Source organism: Pangasianodon hypophthalmus, chromosome 29, assembly GCF_027358585.1.
Source record: "Pangasianodon hypophthalmus isolate fPanHyp1 chromosome 29, fPanHyp1.pri, whole genome shotgun sequence".
Classification (NCBI taxonomy): domain Eukaryota; kingdom Metazoa; phylum Chordata; class Actinopteri; order Siluriformes; family Pangasiidae; genus Pangasianodon; species Pangasianodon hypophthalmus.
In genome coordinates this window covers 15,723,705-15,742,536 of record NC_069738.1, presented here as the reverse complement: position 1 = coordinate 15,742,536, position 18,832 = coordinate 15,723,705, and the positions used below count along the sequence as shown (strand labels likewise).

The 18,832-nt window shown below is 43.9% G+C and overlaps 1 protein-coding gene across 2 annotated transcripts in view; it reads right to left on the bottom strand.

Annotated features, from left to right (window-relative positions):
- Window positions 1–6,988, bottom strand: part of erf (Ets2 repressor factor) — a 34,778-nt gene extending 27,790 nt beyond the window's left edge. Inside the window, exon 1 of one of the 2 annotated variants that reach the window (XM_026928458.3) lies at window positions 6,514–6,988. In XM_026928458.3, the coding sequence (XP_026784259.1) occupies window positions 6,514–6,535 (22 nt within the window). In that variant the 5' untranslated portion in view covers window positions 6,536–6,988. Of the gene's footprint in view, window positions 1–2,103; window positions 2,452–6,513 lie in introns of those variants that run through there. The other variant, XM_053231305.1, reaches the window with a different exon arrangement.
- Between the last annotated feature and the right edge of the window lie 11,844 nt (window positions 6,989–18,832).

The window sequence follows — 18,832 nt, the reverse complement described above, 5'->3', positions numbered from 1 at the left end:
AATCACTGCTCCCCACTGCTCCCCACGACCAATCACTGATCGCCACTGCTCCCCACTGCTCCCCACGACCAATCACTTATCGCCACTGCTCCCCACGACCAATCACTGATCGCCACTGCTCCCCACTGCTCCCCACGACCAATCACTGATCGCCACTGCTCCCCACTGCTCCCCACGACCAATCACTTATCGCCACTGCTCCCCACGACCAATCACTGATCGCCACTGCTCCCCACTGCTCCCCACGACCAATCACTGATCGCCACTGCTCCCCACTGCTCCCCACGACCAATCACTTATCGCCACTGCTCCCCACGACCAATCACTGATCGCCACTGCTCCCCACTGCTCCCCACGACCAATCACTTATCGCCACTGCTCCCCACGACCAATCACTGATCGCCACTGCTCCCCACTGCTCCCCACGACCAATCACTGATCGCCACTGCTCCCCACGACCAATCACTGATCGCCACTGCTCCCCACGACCAATCACTGCTCGCCACTGCTCCCCACGACCAATCACTGCTCGCCACTGCTCCCCACGACCAATCACTGCTTGCCACTGCTCCCCACGACCAATCACTGATCGCCACTGCTCCCCACTGCTCCCCACGACCAATCACTGATCGCCACTGCTCCCCACTGCTCCCCACGACCAATCACTGATCGCCACTGCTCCCCACTGCTCCCCACGACCAATCACTGCTCGCCACTGCTCCCCACGACCAATCACTGCTCGCCACTGCTCCCCACGACCAATCACTGCTTGCCACTGCTCCCCACGACCAATCACTGATCGCCACTGCTCCCCACTGCTCCCCACGACCAATCACTGATCGCCACTGCTCCCCACTGCTCCCCACGACCAATCACTGCTCGCCACTGCTCCCCACGACCAATCACTGATCGCCACTGCTCCCCACGACCAATCACTGATCGCCTTTCGCACATCTTCATTTTTAAGTTCTTTTCTTGAACATAAAAGCGAGTAAAAGCGAGTAAGCGTTTCCGTCACCACTATTCGCTGTCACTGCTTCCTTCTGTCTGCATTATTGATAATAAAGTATAGTATGATGTAAATGTGTAAAAAAGTGGGCGGAGTTTAGAGGAGGTAAATATACATCACTCAGCACAGTTAGCTAGTCTGCTGCTAACAAAAGACGAACATGGAGGGGTCCGTGTTTTTTTCCGACTCCAGACTTGTCGCTTCCCGAGGGAAGTCAAACGTCAGTGTCGAAACCATCGAGGCACGCTGCGCAGGGAGCGGTGAAGCCCACCTGTAGAACCTGAACACCTCCACCACAGCCCACTCCAGCTACACCCTCGCTTCACGGCTTCCTTTCCCTAAACGCTGGCTAAACGCCAATACGGCTCCTTTCACTTCCCGAGCTGGAAGAGGCGACATGGTGCCCGTTTCCACATGCGCCAGACTGCTGCTCTAACGACTAACACAAGCGCAGGGAAGAAATTCACAACCAGGAAACTCGCTGCGTAAAGAACCAACAGCCTGAAGTGCTAAACGCTGAGCAAACGTCTTTACCTGAGTATTAGAAAGTGTAAAGTATTAGACCTTATGCTGATGATAAAACATCAGGTGGACAGCGTAAGTGTGTTTTCCGCTACATGACTGAAGCAGACGTTTGGCTCGGCCGTAACCGAACATTAAAACGCCACGGCGAGTTTCACGCAGAAGCTAGCTGAAGAAATCAGGAAGTACGGAGAGCAGAACACAGCTGCTTCAGTGCGTTTAGGGAAGCTGGTTTCTGCCACGTGTGAGAAAACATTATGCAGATTTATCTCACAATTTTGAGATACTATCTCACAGCTGAAGCGTTTTCCTCACATCTGAGATAGTGCTTGTGTTTATCAGGCTATCTCCTACCCCAGCCTCGCGGAGTGGAGACCTCACACTGAGGAGAACACCTCAGGCAGGTTATAGTCCACGTTTACACACTGCTACACACTCGTGCTGATGTGGTTTGATTGTTGGAAACAGATAATCCACAGATAATATTGAAAAAACTCCCACAGTTGCATGAAAATAAATCTGCAGTTATGAGATTTTTAAAAGCTACTAACTGAGTTACATTACTGACTCACAGCTAAAAGATAAAGTGGTGTAACGTCTTCCTCGTGCGCAGCGTAAACGAGCTTCCACAGTAATTAACCCCGGGGTGCACAGGCAGGAGTTCACAGGACGGGCGACGCACATCATCAGCGATCAGAGAAATATAAAGATACTCTGATACTCTGATACAGTTCAGCACAGAGACCACACGGCCATGAGGACTTCTCTCACTGCTACACATCACTGCTCATGCTAAAGCTGCAGCGCACGTGTGCTATTACACCGAGGGTCCTGCCTCAGCACTGAGAGGCAACTGAGCTGGCATCACAGCACACACATCTGCATCACAGCACACACATCTGCATCACAGCACACACATCTGCATCACAGCACACACATCTGCATCACAGCACACACATCTGCATCACAGCACACACATCTGCATCCACAGCACACACATCTGCATCCACAGCACACACATCTGCATCACAGCACACACATCTGCATCACAGCACACACATCTGCATCACAGCACACACATCTGCATCACAGCACACACATCTGCATCACAGCACACACATCTGCATCACAGCACACACATCTGCATCCACAGCACACACATCTGCATCACAGCACACACATCCGCATCCACAGCACACACATCCGCATCCACAGCACACACGTCTGCATCACAGCACACACGTCTGCATCACAGCACACACATCTGCATCACAGCACACACATCCGCATCCACAGCACACACATCCGCATCCACAGCACACACATCCGCATCCACAGCACACGTCTGCATCACAGCACACATCTGCATCACAGCACACATCTGCATCCACAGCACACACATCTGCATCCACAGCACACACATCTGCATCCACAGCACACACATCTGCATCACAGCACACACATCTGCATCACAGCACACATCTGCATCACAGCACACATCTGCATCCACAGCACACACATCTGCATCCACAGCACACACATCTGCATCCACAGCACACACATCTGCATCACAGCACACACATCTGCATCCACAGCACACGTCTGCATCACAGCACACGTCTGCATCACAGCACACGTCTGCATCCACAGCACACGTCTGCATCACAGCACACGTCTGCATCACAGCACACGTCTGCATCACAGCACACGTCTGCATCACAGCACACATCTGCATCCACAGCACACACATCTGCATCACAGCACACACATCTGCATCACAGCACACACATCTGCATCCACAGCACACACATCTGCATCACAGCACACACATCCGCATCCACAGCACACACATCCGCATCCACAGCACACACATCCGCATCCACAGCACACGTCTGCATCACAGCACACGTCTGCATCACAGCACACACGTCTGCATCACAGCACACGTCTGCATCACAGCACACATCTGCATCACAGCACACATCTGCATCACAGCACACATCTGCATCCACAGCACACACATCTGCATCCACAGCACACACATCTGCATCACAGCACACACATCTGCATCACAGCACACACATCTGCATCACAGCACACATCTGCATCACAGCACACGTCTGCATCACAGCACACACATCCGCATCCACAGCACACACATCCGCATCCACAGCACACACATCTGCATCACAGCACACGTCTGCATCACAGCACACGTCTGCATCACAGCACACATCTGCATCCACAGCACACACATCTGCATCACAGCACACACATCTGCATCACAGCACACACATCTGCATCCACAGCACACACATCTGCATCACAGCACACACATCTGCATCCACAGCACACACATCTGCATCCACAGCACACACATCTGCATCCACAGCACACACATCTGCATCACAGCACACACATCCGCATCCACAGCACACACGTCTGCATCCACAGCACACACATCTGCATCACAGCACACACATCTGCATCCACAGCACACACATCCGCATCCACAGCACACACATCTGCATCCACAGCACACGTCTGCATCACAGCACACGTCTGCATCACAGCACACATCTGCATCACAGCACACATCTGCATCCACAGCACACGTCTGCATCACAGCACACATCTGCATCCACAGTGACGTGAACAACGTTCTCACACACACACACACACACACACACACACACAAACGTGATTGGAGCATACCTCTGCACATAATTCAATTCAATTCAATTCAATTCAATTTTATTTGTATAGCGCTTTTAACAATGGACATTGTCACAAAGCAGCTTTACAGAAATAAATGGATTCACAAAAATATATTGTAAATATTTAAATTTATCACTGTGAATTTATCCCTAATGAGCAAGCCAGTGGCGACGGTGGCAAGGAAAAACTCCCCGAGATGATATGAGGAAGAAACCTTGAGAGGAACCAGACTCAAAAGGGAACCCATCCTCATCTGGGTGCAACGGATAGTGCAATTATAAATAAATCCCTTCTATTGTGTTCTATATGGACAAATAGTGCAATTGTGCAACCAATAAATTCATCACAGTATTTGCAAGAGGTCCGGCTGGTTAAAATCTATCCACTGTCCACTGATGGAGTCCTGAGTACGAAGCTGCTCGTGGCAACTGCAGCCCCAAAGCCACTACAGCAATCGCAGTCCCAAGCCATTACAGTACAGCTCCCCATATGTGATCCCCAAGCCATCTCCACAGCCCCCAGGTGGCACCATCCCCAGCAATCCAAACAGTTCTAATGCTCACACATCTCTCCTGTAAACACACTAACACTGTGTGGATTTAGCAGATGAACTTTTATACTTTTCAAATTCAGCCTGAAGCAGATCTGAGCTCAGTACGGCTCTCCAGCTGCTGATATACGAGCCGAGAGAGCAGGCTCACTCACCACCGCTCCCATCGGCCAATCACTGATCCCCACCGCTCCCATCGGCCAATCACTGATCCCCACCGCTCCCATCGGCCAATCACTGATCCCCACCGCTCCCATCGGCCAATCACTGATCCCCACCGCTCCCATCGGCCAATCACTGATCCCCACCGCTCCCATCGGTATCAGTGCTGCTCCCTGAGATAAACACGTCGTGAGTTGAGAGATGCAGAAGAGAGCGTTTAGTAGAGCTACTCGACTGCACGCTTTGCGATTATGAAGCTGCTGCTGCTGGAAGCTTGGCCTGGTCTCTGCTCCAGCGCCGCTCGGACGCCATGCTGTGAACGGAGCGCGATCATGTGACCACGTGACACAAACATCCACGTACAACCCGCTAGAAACTCGCTCCTGTGAGAAAAACTCGCGCGTAAACCGTTTAAGCCGTCCCACTGATACACTAATCCCATCCGAATAGGGCTAAAGAGAAACGCTCACGTCTTCCTGTAACCTCATGTGCCAATGATGGATGAATAAAAGGAAATATGCAAATGAGCCGGTGACGTCGTATTTTCCTGGGGGGGGGGGGGGTGTCCGCTGGCTGGAAAATGACCTGAACTTCCGGTAATCAGTGCTCATTATTACAGCTGATGCAGTGAAATTCACGCGTTATGAACAAAACTGCTGTTTAATCTGATGAAGCGGTGAGAAATCTCTCCATGCAGAACTCTGAACTCATCTCCAGCACATTACACTGCAAAACTCCAATCACAGGACTCATCTCTTAAAAATAATAATAATAAAGTAACATTCATTAGATTAAAAAGAAAAGTCCGTGAGAAACAGTGGAGCTGTGGTGTGGAGGCGGACAAAGCGGCACTTTCACTCGCTCAGCTGGAAGCAAAAACACAGCAAATGGAGGATTAGCATAATGCTAAGGTTCCCCCTGCTCCGGGTGAACCCGCAGCTTCATTCCTCCACATCGGAGAGATCTCTCTCCCGCACACCGCGCACAGGGAAATAATGCTGCAGATGTAGCTTAGCCTAGCCTAGCCTAGCCGATCAGCGCTAGCGATCTGAGGAGGAATGAGGGAGTTCGTTCGCTTAAAAACTTTCTTCCGCTTCAGAGCGAAGCTCCACATACCTGCCCATCTGCCCCTTAGCCCTGAGAGTTTACACTATTACCCCACTTCTGCTACACTAACCTCACCTCAGAGCCTTCACACAAACACAACAAACATTAAAAACAACAACAACAACTTCCATCGAAAGCAAACTTGCGCTAGTTAGCCGCGTTAGCATGGAGTGCTGCTCTTCATCCTGACATCAGGGCAAAGCTAGCTCGAGCGCTTAGTTAACTTTAAATAACTTTATAACAGCTAACTGAGCAGCATTTTGTTTATCAGTTGGTTCGTTAGTTAAGTTACGTCACGTTAGCAGGATACTCAGTGTGTGTGTGTGTGTGTGTTCAGTAACTCTAACGCTAACACGGTGAGTTTTAAATAAATAAATAATTAGTTAGTTAGTTAGTTCTGCGCACACACACACACACACACACACACACACAGTGGTGAACTCACCCGAATCCCCCGCAGTCTTCATGCTCTTCTTTAACCAGCCTTCAGCTCCGAGCAAACAAACTCCTCGCTAACTTTTCCCTTTCAGCTCACTCTCTCCTCTCCGTCTCTCCGTCTCTCCTCTACTCCACTCCTCCGCTGTGCCTCATGGATGTGGATGTGTGACTCCAGCAGAGCCGCACTCGTGTCCGGGCGGCGGCAGCAGGCGGGCCGGGGCCGGGGCCGGGGCGAGGCGGGGAGGCAGAGCGCTTCCGCGGGGTTACTGTGTGCCTGTGCGGGCGCCGGGGCCTCAGCGCTGCTCGCTCAACTACTGATAGTTTGGTCGCGTTACGGAGCCGCACCGCGTCATTCTGACGGTCAGAACACACCGTGTCCGGAGAGTAAAGTATATAAATATATAAATCTCTCTCTGTGTGTAGTGTCTGAGTTTCTCTCTCTCTCTCTCTCTCTTCTTTTTTCCACTCAGTCCCCGTGCGCTCTTTCCCCCGTCGCCCCCTCTCTCTCCTCCGCTTCTGAGTGTCGTGTTTCGGTCTCCCGACCACACGGGGCCGCCCACGTCTACTGGAGGGAGAGAGAGAGAGAGAGAGAGAGAGAGACCACGCCCACTCGCCGTTCGCTCTGCTCGCGTCACTCTTTTCTCGCGCTGTTACTGTGGAAACCTCCAACGCCGCCCGAGCGCGTGGTGACGTCACGACGCTGTCCCACGCACGCAGCTCGGAGAAAAGCGAGAAGTCGCTGCACTTTCAGGTTCACTTTCTGTCGACTGTTTGCTGTACCGGTGTAGCGTATGGGTTGTTTTCACTGACGTCACTGCGACCTACGCAATGGCCCACAATGCAACGCGTTTGCAACTATGCCGCCATTTTGATTGCCTAACCCATTGGTCCTGTCATTTCAGAGGCCTTCTTACCTGAAGTTCAAAATGTTTCATTTCATTTCTTCAATTCCTTTCTTTAAGAAAAAAAAAAATCACTTCAGTTTGTTAAAACACAACAAAAAAATGTCCTACATTCACCCCAGGTGACAATTTACCTGGATGTACACTATACAGCCAAAAGTTTGTGCACCCAGACCAAGCTCCACTCTTCTGGGAAGCTTTCCACTAGATGTTGGAGCGTGGCTGTGGGGATTTGTGTTCATTCAGCTACAAGAGCATTAGTGAGGTCAGGCGCTGATGTTGGGATGTTGAGGAGGTCTGGGGTTCAGTCGGTGTTCCAGTTCATCCCAAAGGTGTTCAGTGGGGTTGAGGTCAGGGCTCTGTGCAGGACACTCGAGTTCTTCCACTCCAACCTTCACACACCATGTCTTCATGGAGCTCGCTTTGTGCACAGGAGCATCGTCATGCTGGAACAGGTTTGAGTCTCTTAGTTCCAGTGAAGGGAAACTGTAAAGCTACAGCACACAGAGACGTTCTATACAATTGTGTGTTTCTGACTCAGTTTGGGGAAGAACCACATATGGGTGTGATGGTCAGGGTGCACATACTTTTGGCCATATAGAGGACTTTAGCAGCAAGATGAGTGATCTTTGCAGTTTGTCAATATTGTTGAGATTTTTTTTTTCAAAGTAAAATGGTCTAATTAGGTTGTACATCTCATATCATTAATTTTGATTAATCCACTATGTCTATGGAGTTGTTAGGGTGAAAGCATAACGTTCATTTTACGGTAATGATCCTTAAGCTGGGTGATGTAACGTAATCAAGGATTGGTAGTTTGGAATTCACCACATAAATGTGTACTGACAAAATTTTCATTTGTCATGTGAGTAAAAAACAAATATTGAAAGACCAAGATGTTTTGAATAGACTATTATTCGATCCAGCTTGTCCTCGGTTATGATATCCTTATGATTAAGGACAGCCTTCCATAACCTATGCCTTTCTCAGGGCCCTGGTTCGTATATACCACAAATTGGCATATTTACCATTTAAACACTACACAGTGTAGCACGCTTTGTGTAAAGATGTGTAGGGAATCAAAAAGGCAGACAGAAAATTACACACGTTTTTGTGAGATAATGTGAACAAGTCATACTACAAACTGTTCCTCTTAGTGTTAAGCAGTAAAGTGAAAAATGATCTTCATTTTGGAACGGTAGTGGAACATACTGTACGTTAACCAGATAACTAGAATAAATCATACAGTTTCCCTTCTGTGTGTATTCATGTTACGCTTGGGAATAAAACTTTCTGGGGTAATGAATAGTAGTGTTCCAGGCTGAACACTGTTTAGGTACTGACGTGTGAGTGACAGTGATTCTGAACAGCTGTAAATAGCCAGCTACATTTTTCACACTTGCCTAGTTAGCTAGTTAGTTAAGTCGATCGCCTGTCACAGTTGCAGGACGCAAGTTAGATCACTTAACTGGAGGAGGAACAGCTGCGTAGTTGGGGTGTGCAGTAGGAGCAGGTCCTACACACACTGCTGGAGTTTCTGAGTTTGTCAAAAACATTTCAGACAGCAGACGTTTGATTTGTCCATTCAGATCGAGAGCTTATAGTCCCATGTCTTAGGCATTTATGGCCAGTGGTTTTCAAGTTGTAAGATTCTTTGAAATGCCCGGCTATCAACGTACACATGGAAGTCTCTTAAAATGCTCGCCCTCTTTCTGGTGAATAGCAAAAAGACTTCATAGCACATTTCTTTCTCACAAGCACATCGATGGGAAATGAGTGAAAGCTCAGTTATGGACATTTGTGGATGCTGCACTGATTGTGAGCTGTATTTGCTGAAATTGTTCACTATCTCACAGAGGTTTTGAAACGCTACTACTTACTCTTCTATATTCAAAAGGGAGAAAAATCATTTTGACATCATTTTGAGCTACATTTTGGGATTGTTCTGACATTTGGGAAGGGCTAGATCAAGTTTCAAGTTTATTTGTCATATATACAGGTGTCAGTGACAATGTACAATGATCACTGAGAGTTGAAAGAGATTAGCACTTGTCGTGCTTAAAAGCCAATCAGAGCAGATATCATGACAATCTCCTGAGCAATGCCACGCAACAGCAGTTGAATAATAATAGTTTTACTGACAGTGTGGATCTATATGAACTCCTGAACAGAGTGGAGTAATGATTAAGCTCCTCATTTCCAGGCATCTTTTCACAGCTGGTGTGTAGCTTGAGTGCCTTTTTGAGCTATTGAAACATGTTAAGTCACTTTAAACCCATGCACAAATGAATGGGGATTGGACCTGCAGATCTCTGCAGTGCTTGAGTGTATATTTGATCTTTTCTAAAAATATAATATAAGCAAATGTATTAATAGATAGACATCAAAGAGTTATTCAAAAGTAATTTCAGTTAACACTGTCCCAGCTGAGCAAAGAAATGCACCGACTGTACATACCGAAGAGCCAGGTTTTTTCCATTTTCTTTAAAAGTACTGATGCAAATGTTCTCAGTCAAATTGACTTTTGTTTGGGAGGGTAGATTTGCCAAAACCCAACCGATCATCACAGCCTGTATGAGCTTAGGTATTCTTTAGAGAACTTAGTAAAAGGTAGAAAATGTCAGTGTACAGAATGTTGTTCTTTTATGTTACTTCTGAAATTTTGCTTCCTTAGTTTTTACAGTGCAATGTTTTTTTTGTTCATTTGTTTCTTTTTTTTGTTTTGTTTTTTATCACGGCTGACAGTGGTGCTGCTGTGGCAGTTTCTGACACAACAATAGCTTCCTAACCACTTCTTGCTTTGTATGAAACATATTCCTCTATCAATTCCATAAATAGTTTTATTAATTTATTAATACAGTCAATTCAATTTATACTACACAAATATTAACCATAAAATCTAATTTATTAAAGACAAACGTGTCAATATTAATCAACTGCTTCTTCACGGAGAAGACGTTCTGGGTGGCTAGGGGTGTCTCCGTGGTGCAATTTTTGAATTTTGATAACTGAGTGACTATCTTGTGGGCTCTGGCTGAGTAATACGTCATCCAGGTATGTTGGGGATTTTCTGATTTTCTGGAAATATTCATGTTATTCACATACTGCATGCTGCTTTTGGGTGTGATTTACTATGAGTAATATGCGTGGTATTCAATTAGGCCTGAAACTTAGTAAGTAGTATGCTAAGTAGTATCTGTCAGACACCTAGGGTATGCTGCTATAATAAATAATATGTCAACATATCCATAAGTGGCATATTCTCTGAACTTATTTTCAGTGTCACCCACTGAAAATCCAACCTTTTGTACAAAGTATTTAACATGATCAATATCATAAATTTGCTTACATTTAAATAGGGAGCAAGAAATAGTGCAGAATCTTGAATGTTAAATATTTAAGATATTGCCCACTTATTTTCTTTGTTTTAAAAGTTAAAAATCCTAAATTTATATATATATATGTGTGTGTGTGTGTGTGTGTGTGTAAATAGATTTGTGTACGTGCATGGAAAACGTCACTTACATATACATGACAACTCAGGGAAAATATCAGTAGAACAGAAACAGACTGAAGGAGGCTGAATGGAATAAAAAGAAGAACGGGTGGAGGTAGGTGGCTTACTCTGTCTTTCCATTTCCACCATTCTCCTCCTACTTTTTCTCTCTCTGCAGTTGAACAGTTGCTGGCATGGGCATGATAATGTGAAGTTCTTAGCCATTTGGTTAGATTGTGAGAGGAGTGAGTGAGTGAGAAAGACTTGTTTTGACCTTGTTTGTAGATGTTTTCCTTCTTCTCCTTTGTTGAAGAACATTGCCGTCCCTAATCAGGATGACACACAGCTGGGCAACAGAGAAAGAAATGAATGAGAACAAGGGGACAAGATATTAAAAAGGAGAGGCAATCTTCCCATGGCCTTTGGTGCAATATTGTGCAGCATCAAAACTGCCATAGTGTATGTGCACAGTAATAGCAGAAAGATACTACTCCATGTAGGCCTTTGCTTTTATGCTGAAACAATAGTTTTTCGGACTGAGAGTGAGGTCTTCCACTTTGTTAAGCAACACCAGGATTGCCTCCCTTGCAGTCTTCTATTGTCAGCTATTTTCCTCCACCAAATCAAATAACCAGCTTAGTACTGTTTAAGTCTCTTGATGAAGGTAAACCCTAACAGCCATTCAACATTTCATATTAAAATACACCACATTCTGTTTGTCTCGACATGGTTGTAATTGAAACTCAGGTTCTGGCGTACTCCGAAGCATAACAGAGGGCTTGAAAGCTATCAGGCAAGGGGATTTTACAAACCATTCTCACATGCCTATACAGCTGGAAATAAATAGTTTCATTTCTGCTCAGAAATTGTGACAAAATGAATAAATGAATAATAAATATTTTGCTAAGCAAATGAGAGTCTAAAATATTTATTTATAGAACCTATTCAAATCCTTTATCTGCCATATTCAACACTTCAAAATTGTGTAAGTTTTTTTTTTTTTAAATTAAATTTACCTTGAAAAACCAATTAATTTAATTAATTGTATAATATGTTAGATCCCTCGGTGCCTCAATCTAGTAAAAATGGGCACTCACATTTGATAGATTACATCAAATTTGTTAGATTTGTTAGGATCTCCAAAGATGACTAACTTAATAATAAGAGAAAATTGATACAAGCTGAGAAAAATGATTTAACATCATGCAGAAATAACTACAGCTGATAACAGGTCATTCATATCAGACCAAATAAAACTAAATCTATCACTGTTGTCAGTGACCAGAAACAACAAACATGAATATACTCCAACTTTAACAGTTTGAAGCCATGTCCAATTAGTAGCTTTCCAAGCATGAACTGGTAAGGGATTGAGACCAATTGATCAGTGAGAATGGTTTAATGCTGATTGGACAAGATTACCTTCCAATGTGCTAATAGTTAATGATTAAGATGATACAGTTGATCAAAGTGGTGACCTGGATTTGGCTGGATGGCCAAAGTTGCTCCCAATCCATTAGACGGTCTTCACAGTGAGCAGTCAAGAGGGTTCAGTGTTAATGTGGTTGGGGTGCAGTAGTGCCTCCCCAGCCAACATGGCTATGACTCTTAAATAGTTCTTATTGACCCTGGAAAAGGGGCCCAATATACGGTACATGGCCACATTATGTGCATGCATTCCCAATCCAAACAACCCACACACACTCATGCACTCACAAAGGGAGCTTTATGCCCCACCATGCCAGGTTTTCTTTTGTGTGCCTCCATGTAATATGAAGCATTATGAAGACATTTTAAGGTGTCAAGGTCAGCACTTCTGGAGAATGTTCACTATTTCCAACTTTTTTGTAAAAAGCAGATAAACTGTGGCACTAGAGGTTGTGTCTTCCAGTCTAATGAACTGGGGGAAAGAGGGATTGAGAGAGAATGGAAAGAGAGAATGGAAGTGGGGTGGGGAAGGGAGAAGAGGCCTCAGGAGAATAAGAGATTAGGAAAGGATAGAAAGAAAGGGGTGGAGACAAAATGGTGAGGGTGTAAAAGGGATAAAGTAGAAAGCCCAACATGGAAAAGAAACAGGAGAAAAGAAAACATGAGGAAAGAAATGAGTATGCCAGAGTGATCAGATGATACGATGCATTTGACCCCATTCACACCTGTACTTAATACTGTCCATTTGTGGTCTGATCATCTGAGACGGTTGTTAAAACCAAGTTTGAATGGGGCCAGAGAGAGGAAAAGTGTGGTTCTGTGTACATAGGTGGACGGGAGGGAGAGACCGGGGGTGGGGGTATAGGGGTGTACATGTGTGAATGCACTCTTTGTGATCAAAAGGCTTATTTATTTTCTTAGTGCTTGAACTTTTCAGGAAACACATTGGGTCTCTCTCTCTCTGGTGTCTGCCTCACTCATTTATAAGACTTTACCTCTGCCTTTGTGCACAAACACACACTTAGCTTTTATGAACTAGAGATTGTGAGAAAGATTGTGTCCTTAAAAACATGCTGATCATGTTGACCATTATTTGGACCTTGCATGATAATGTCTATGTATCACATAAAAACACACCCATATACCGTCCTCTCTTCTCCTCCTTCACCTTCTCCTTGTCCCAGCTGGTATTCACACATTTTTAATTGGATTAACACACTCCAGCTCTAAGTAAGAGAGGAGAGAGTGATGAGAAGGAAGAAAAGGTGGAGGAGGAGTTAGGAAGACAAAATGGAGAAGAGAGAATAGAAACTGTGAAAAACCACTAACTATTTGCAGTCAAACAACTGCATTTTACAGCTATCAGTATTATACTGAAACCAATACATATGCTTTTCTAAGCAGATGCACACAAAAAATGATGTTGAACAAGTCTATAATGTTCCATAGATTGGCAGTATAGGGTCAGGGTAGTGGTAACAGGGTTGGAACCAAGAATAACATCATTGTTGACTTGTTTTTTCCTGGTTGGAGGTCAGGACTTATGAGATAACCTTTAGTCTAATGCAGCATTATAGTGTTTGACCCATTTGGAGGACTGTGCCAACTAAACTCATAATACACTGCCAGAGAGAGAGAGAGAGAGAGAGAGAGAGAGAGAGAGGCAGTGATGTGTGTGGAATGGTGTCAGTCTATATTTTGCATGTAAGTCGACAGTGTCTCCTATATCTCTGTACGGAACTGTCCCTTCCTATTTCCATCCTTCCCCCTTCTCTCTTGTTTATTCTATTTCCCTCTCTTGCGCTTGAACTTGAGTCCTTCTTTCTCCATGGAAGACCTAAAAACAGCAATAAATAAATAAATAAATAAAAAGAAACCACAACCACACATCTCTGTACTGCTTGAGTTGGATCAAAAGTAGTCAAAATGAATACGAATGGTTTCATATTAAAGAAAAGTATAGCTTTATTTGAAATGTGGAAGACAAAAGAGAGAATCGGAATAATAGATCGACAGGGCCAAACCAGGCTATATGGGTTAAAGTAAATGAGCGGCACAGTGAATTTGGAAAGAATGAGCTTCAGTCTGGGTCCGTGGACCATGTGGCAGCAGCCTCCTGCCGTCTTCATATATACAGTTAGTGGAAAATGTGTGTTTGTGTATCGCCATGTGGATTAATGTGATTTCATGAGAATGTCATTAAGCATAGAGAGTATACTCTGTGTGTATATGTGTATAAGTTTGTGAATTAATGTTTAAAAGATTCTGTTGAAGATTCTGTTGAAGATTCTGAGATCAACGACTCAGCCTGCCTGTTGTGTATGCCTTCATGAGTGTGTGTGTGTGTGTGTGTGTGTGTGTGTGTGTGTGTGTGTGTGTGCCAGGATGTCTGTGGCAAGCAGCCGGCCTGCCAACGCTCCAACCTCAGCCATGTGCGACATCTGTTGCCACGGTCACCACTCGCAGTCTACACAAAGCCCAAAGCCTAGCAGTTAATAATAGCAACATTAGCAGTAATAATAATAACAGCACGTTCTAAGATCTGTGCCATACTTCAGCCTACGCAGCATACACTTGCGTGTGTCTCCCAAATAATGTCCTAAAAAGCTGGAATGTTTGTGGAACACTGACTGCATGGCGTCTGACTCTAATAGCTGTTGTTTTTGAAAGTTGATAAATCACCATATAGCACTGCAGTAACAAAGTTTTTTTTGCCTGGCTGATTTAATTTAAGATTTAAGTCTTAGGTAAAAGATCACATGTCATCAAATCACTTTAAAATGCATATACTCTACACCTTTAAAGTTATGACAACCCCATATGTTTTATGATTATGTATTTTTACCACCATTGATTCTTAAGGTATTAAGACGGTATTACTATACAGTTTTTAAGTGTTTTAACTGCCAGAAATTAAATGACATATACATGCAACCAACCATATATCCACCACAAAAAAATGACCAGTCTTCTAACAAACTTTTCTTTCTCCTCTCTAACCTTCAAAGGAAGAATGATTGATAAACCACAAGTACATCATCATCTTCTGCCTGATTTGAATTTTTCTTCACTCTTTTAGCTGCTGATGGATTTGCATGTCCATTTTGCTCACTTCAAGCTTTTTAGGTAACTTCAAGCCTGTGAAATTTTCATATTGAACAAGGATGCCACTGACTCAGCATCTATGCCAATCATCATTAATTGCCTTGAATTAGTTTGTTTAGAATTAGAATGGTAATTTAGTTACATTTTGGGTAAAAAAAAAGACTGTGTTGTTCCTTGCTGCTGAGGTTTCAGTTGCCAGATTGCCTATTTACTTTAAATAACAAACACACCAGACAAAAAAAAAAAAATCAGAGAAGGTAGATTTTTTAATACCATTAAACCTTTAGATAGTAAATGCATAGTAAATAGTTGAATTCTGTATATTTATCTGTTTTGCATGGTTTACAAAACATTAGCTTCTAAGTCTGATTAACTAAAAAAAACTTTAAAAAAGTATTAAACTGCGGCATTAGCTCATGTAAATGAAGTAAATACATACATTATGTTTAAAAAGAAATACTGACTTAAAGCTTAAAGCCCAAACTGAATTTCCCTATCTGAGAAACAACAACAAAAAAAAACATGTTTAGGCTGCCATCATGTATTTTGGGAAATGGAGCAAAGCCCCAAATCCACCACTGACATGACAGAATAGAATAGATCCCATGTTGAATAGAAAGAAGAATAGATCAGGATGTCATTGATGCAAGCAGTGACAATCTCTCCTAGTATCATTGATCAGGCACTGGAACACTGAGGACAGGCTTGAAAGCCCAAATGGCATGACGCAGTACTCAAAGTGGCCAAAGGTGGTGCTAAAGGCTGTCACCCTCACAGATTCGCACAAGATTACATGTGCTGCAGAGGTCAAATTTCATTAATATCTGGGCTGTCTGAAGCTGCTCCAGGGCAGATTGGACAGGGGGAGTGGATAACGATATTTATCTGCAATTAGGTTGAGGCCTCTGTAGCTGATATATGGTCAGGGTCCGCCCCCTTTTTTCTGTATGAAGAAAAAGCCAGTGGAAGCAGGTGAGGTGGAGGGATGGGTGTACCCTTGTTGAAGTGCCTCCTCGATGTACTCCTCCATAGCATTGTGCTTGGCTATGGAGCAGGGCTAGATGTGATTGCATGGGGGCATGGTCCTGGCCCTGAGCTGGATGGCAGACCACTGGTTTTGGTCTTGCTGAACACTTCCTTGAACTGTAGGTATTCATGTGGGATGGATATCTGTGAGCTGGGTTCAGGGCTCTCCACAGGAGGCAGCTAGGAGACATGGAGAACATGAAGACTATGAGTGAAACAGTGTGAAGACCAGTGGGTGATTTCCTTGCCTGCCAATGAAATCTGACAGGGCAAAATACAAACTCATGAAACCAGGTAACAAACAAACTCAAAAACTGGTTATACAAGCTGAGAAAGCAGGTTCGCTTAACTCACCACCAGTTCTATTTTGGCTGCTTGCTGCATGAACACTACTTATGTATGTAACCAGATAAGCACCAGGGTTGGTGTAGATGATAATGATAATAATAATAATAAGAAGAAGAAGACGAGCAAGAATTTAATTGAGTGTGCAATTAATTTTAATTTATATAGATCCTTTCTCATACCAAAGGTCACTTTAGAATTTTGGAAAAAGAAGCACACAAAGGCACAAAACATTCAATAAAATCAACAAACAGACTGGTTAGCTGAGTCCTTCAAAAGTTATGATTGAATTTCAGTAGCATAGCTGAACTCAGTCCACACCATGGATCCAAGCAGCCGCAGTGTTGCATAAACGCTAAACAAAGCAAGCACAGCTACCACAAACATTAAAACAACAAAAGACAAATTAAAAAAATCAAATGTACAAATTAAAGTAAAACTACAAAAGAAAGGAAGAAAGAAAGAGGAAAATCACCAGTGAGAAGTGACAGCAAAAACATGCACAACATTAACCCTCAACCTGAAATAGAAGAAAAAATGGTATCACATGGATATGTCTTGTGCACGTGCGCATGCATGCCGAGACATTGATGTAAATACCATTCTCAAATGTCCGTTGTTTCCCTGGACCTTTCTTGCTGCGTTACGTCTGGGTCTGCACTAATTCTGAATGAGTCTGGCAGTTATTCAGTGTTCATAGAACCGCAGTTACATACACAACTAGCATTTAATTTCATGTCTTCTTTCACCCCAGTTCCAGCTGGTAGATGTGTTCTACTCTCACACTGGGACTTCAGATAACTCTTGTGGCACCACACTGCCCCACCCTGCCATCCAGTGAGGGAGGTGTCATTGGTGACTACATCTCTTCGATGAGGCATTACTCCCAAATAGACCCCTTTCATGAAAGGCTAATAACCCACTTCTGATATTTCAGGAAGGCTCAAGGGGACTACTGTTGCAGTTGTGTTTAACCATCCTATCACCCTCAGAAGGAGCACATTATTATTGCAAGTCCAATAATTTATGCCACACATTGGAGTGACAGGGTGTCCAGCATTCTCAATGAAGCTAGCTTCAGCCCAATGGTTTGTGTGGCTTTTGTATTAATGAGCTCTTTCGAGTTCAACCTGAGACCAAGCACTACCATGTGGGTGAGGGGGGTGGACATGTCCTGGATGACCTGCTCCTCAGCTGCAGCACGCAAGAACCAATCATCCAAATGAAACAATATACTTCTGCCTAGAGCGCCAATATATAATACCAAGGATATAATACCAATTAATACAACTGAAAACAAGGACCTAAGCAAATTAAAACCCTCATTATGAGTTACCAAGTCACTTTTTTTTTTTTTGAAATTTTTAAATTGATGTTAATAGGACAAGTATTTTGCCAAAGAGTTTACAGTAGAAAACGTATTAATTATTGAAGTAATAAAAAAAATTGCAGCAAAGTTTCCATAGAAACAGAACATTTCAGAGAAGTCCTTCAAAAGATGTGCAAGCAAAGTGCTCCTGAGATGTGTTTCTCTGCAAATTTACAATATCTACATTTATTTCTGAAGCACACTGCTAATAGTCACTGGAATCATCATCATCATCAATTAATGATTGTAAAAGCCATGCTTTTGACAGCAGGGCACATGGACTGGGAGATGGAAAGCGCTCCATTAATCCTGGTTATGACGGGCACAGTCCTCATGCCTTTCCAATCACAAGCACTACATTACGTGCTCTGAGATAAAATTGCCACTCTCTATTTTTGTTATCCCATCACTTGCAAATAAGGCTTAATTTAAAAGATGCCATGTTGACGATTCCACTTTTGGCCGCTAGAGTGTAGTATTGTTTAGCATATAATTACTTTTTTTCCTTCGTTTTATATCTGATGTTTTTATATCTGGGGTTTTGTTCTGCTCCTTTTTCTTTCTTTCACGGACATTTTTAAAAGGACAAAAGCAAGATACAGTACAAGAGAAAACGAGATTTACATTTACTGCTGTGCATCAGTAATCGTATTGA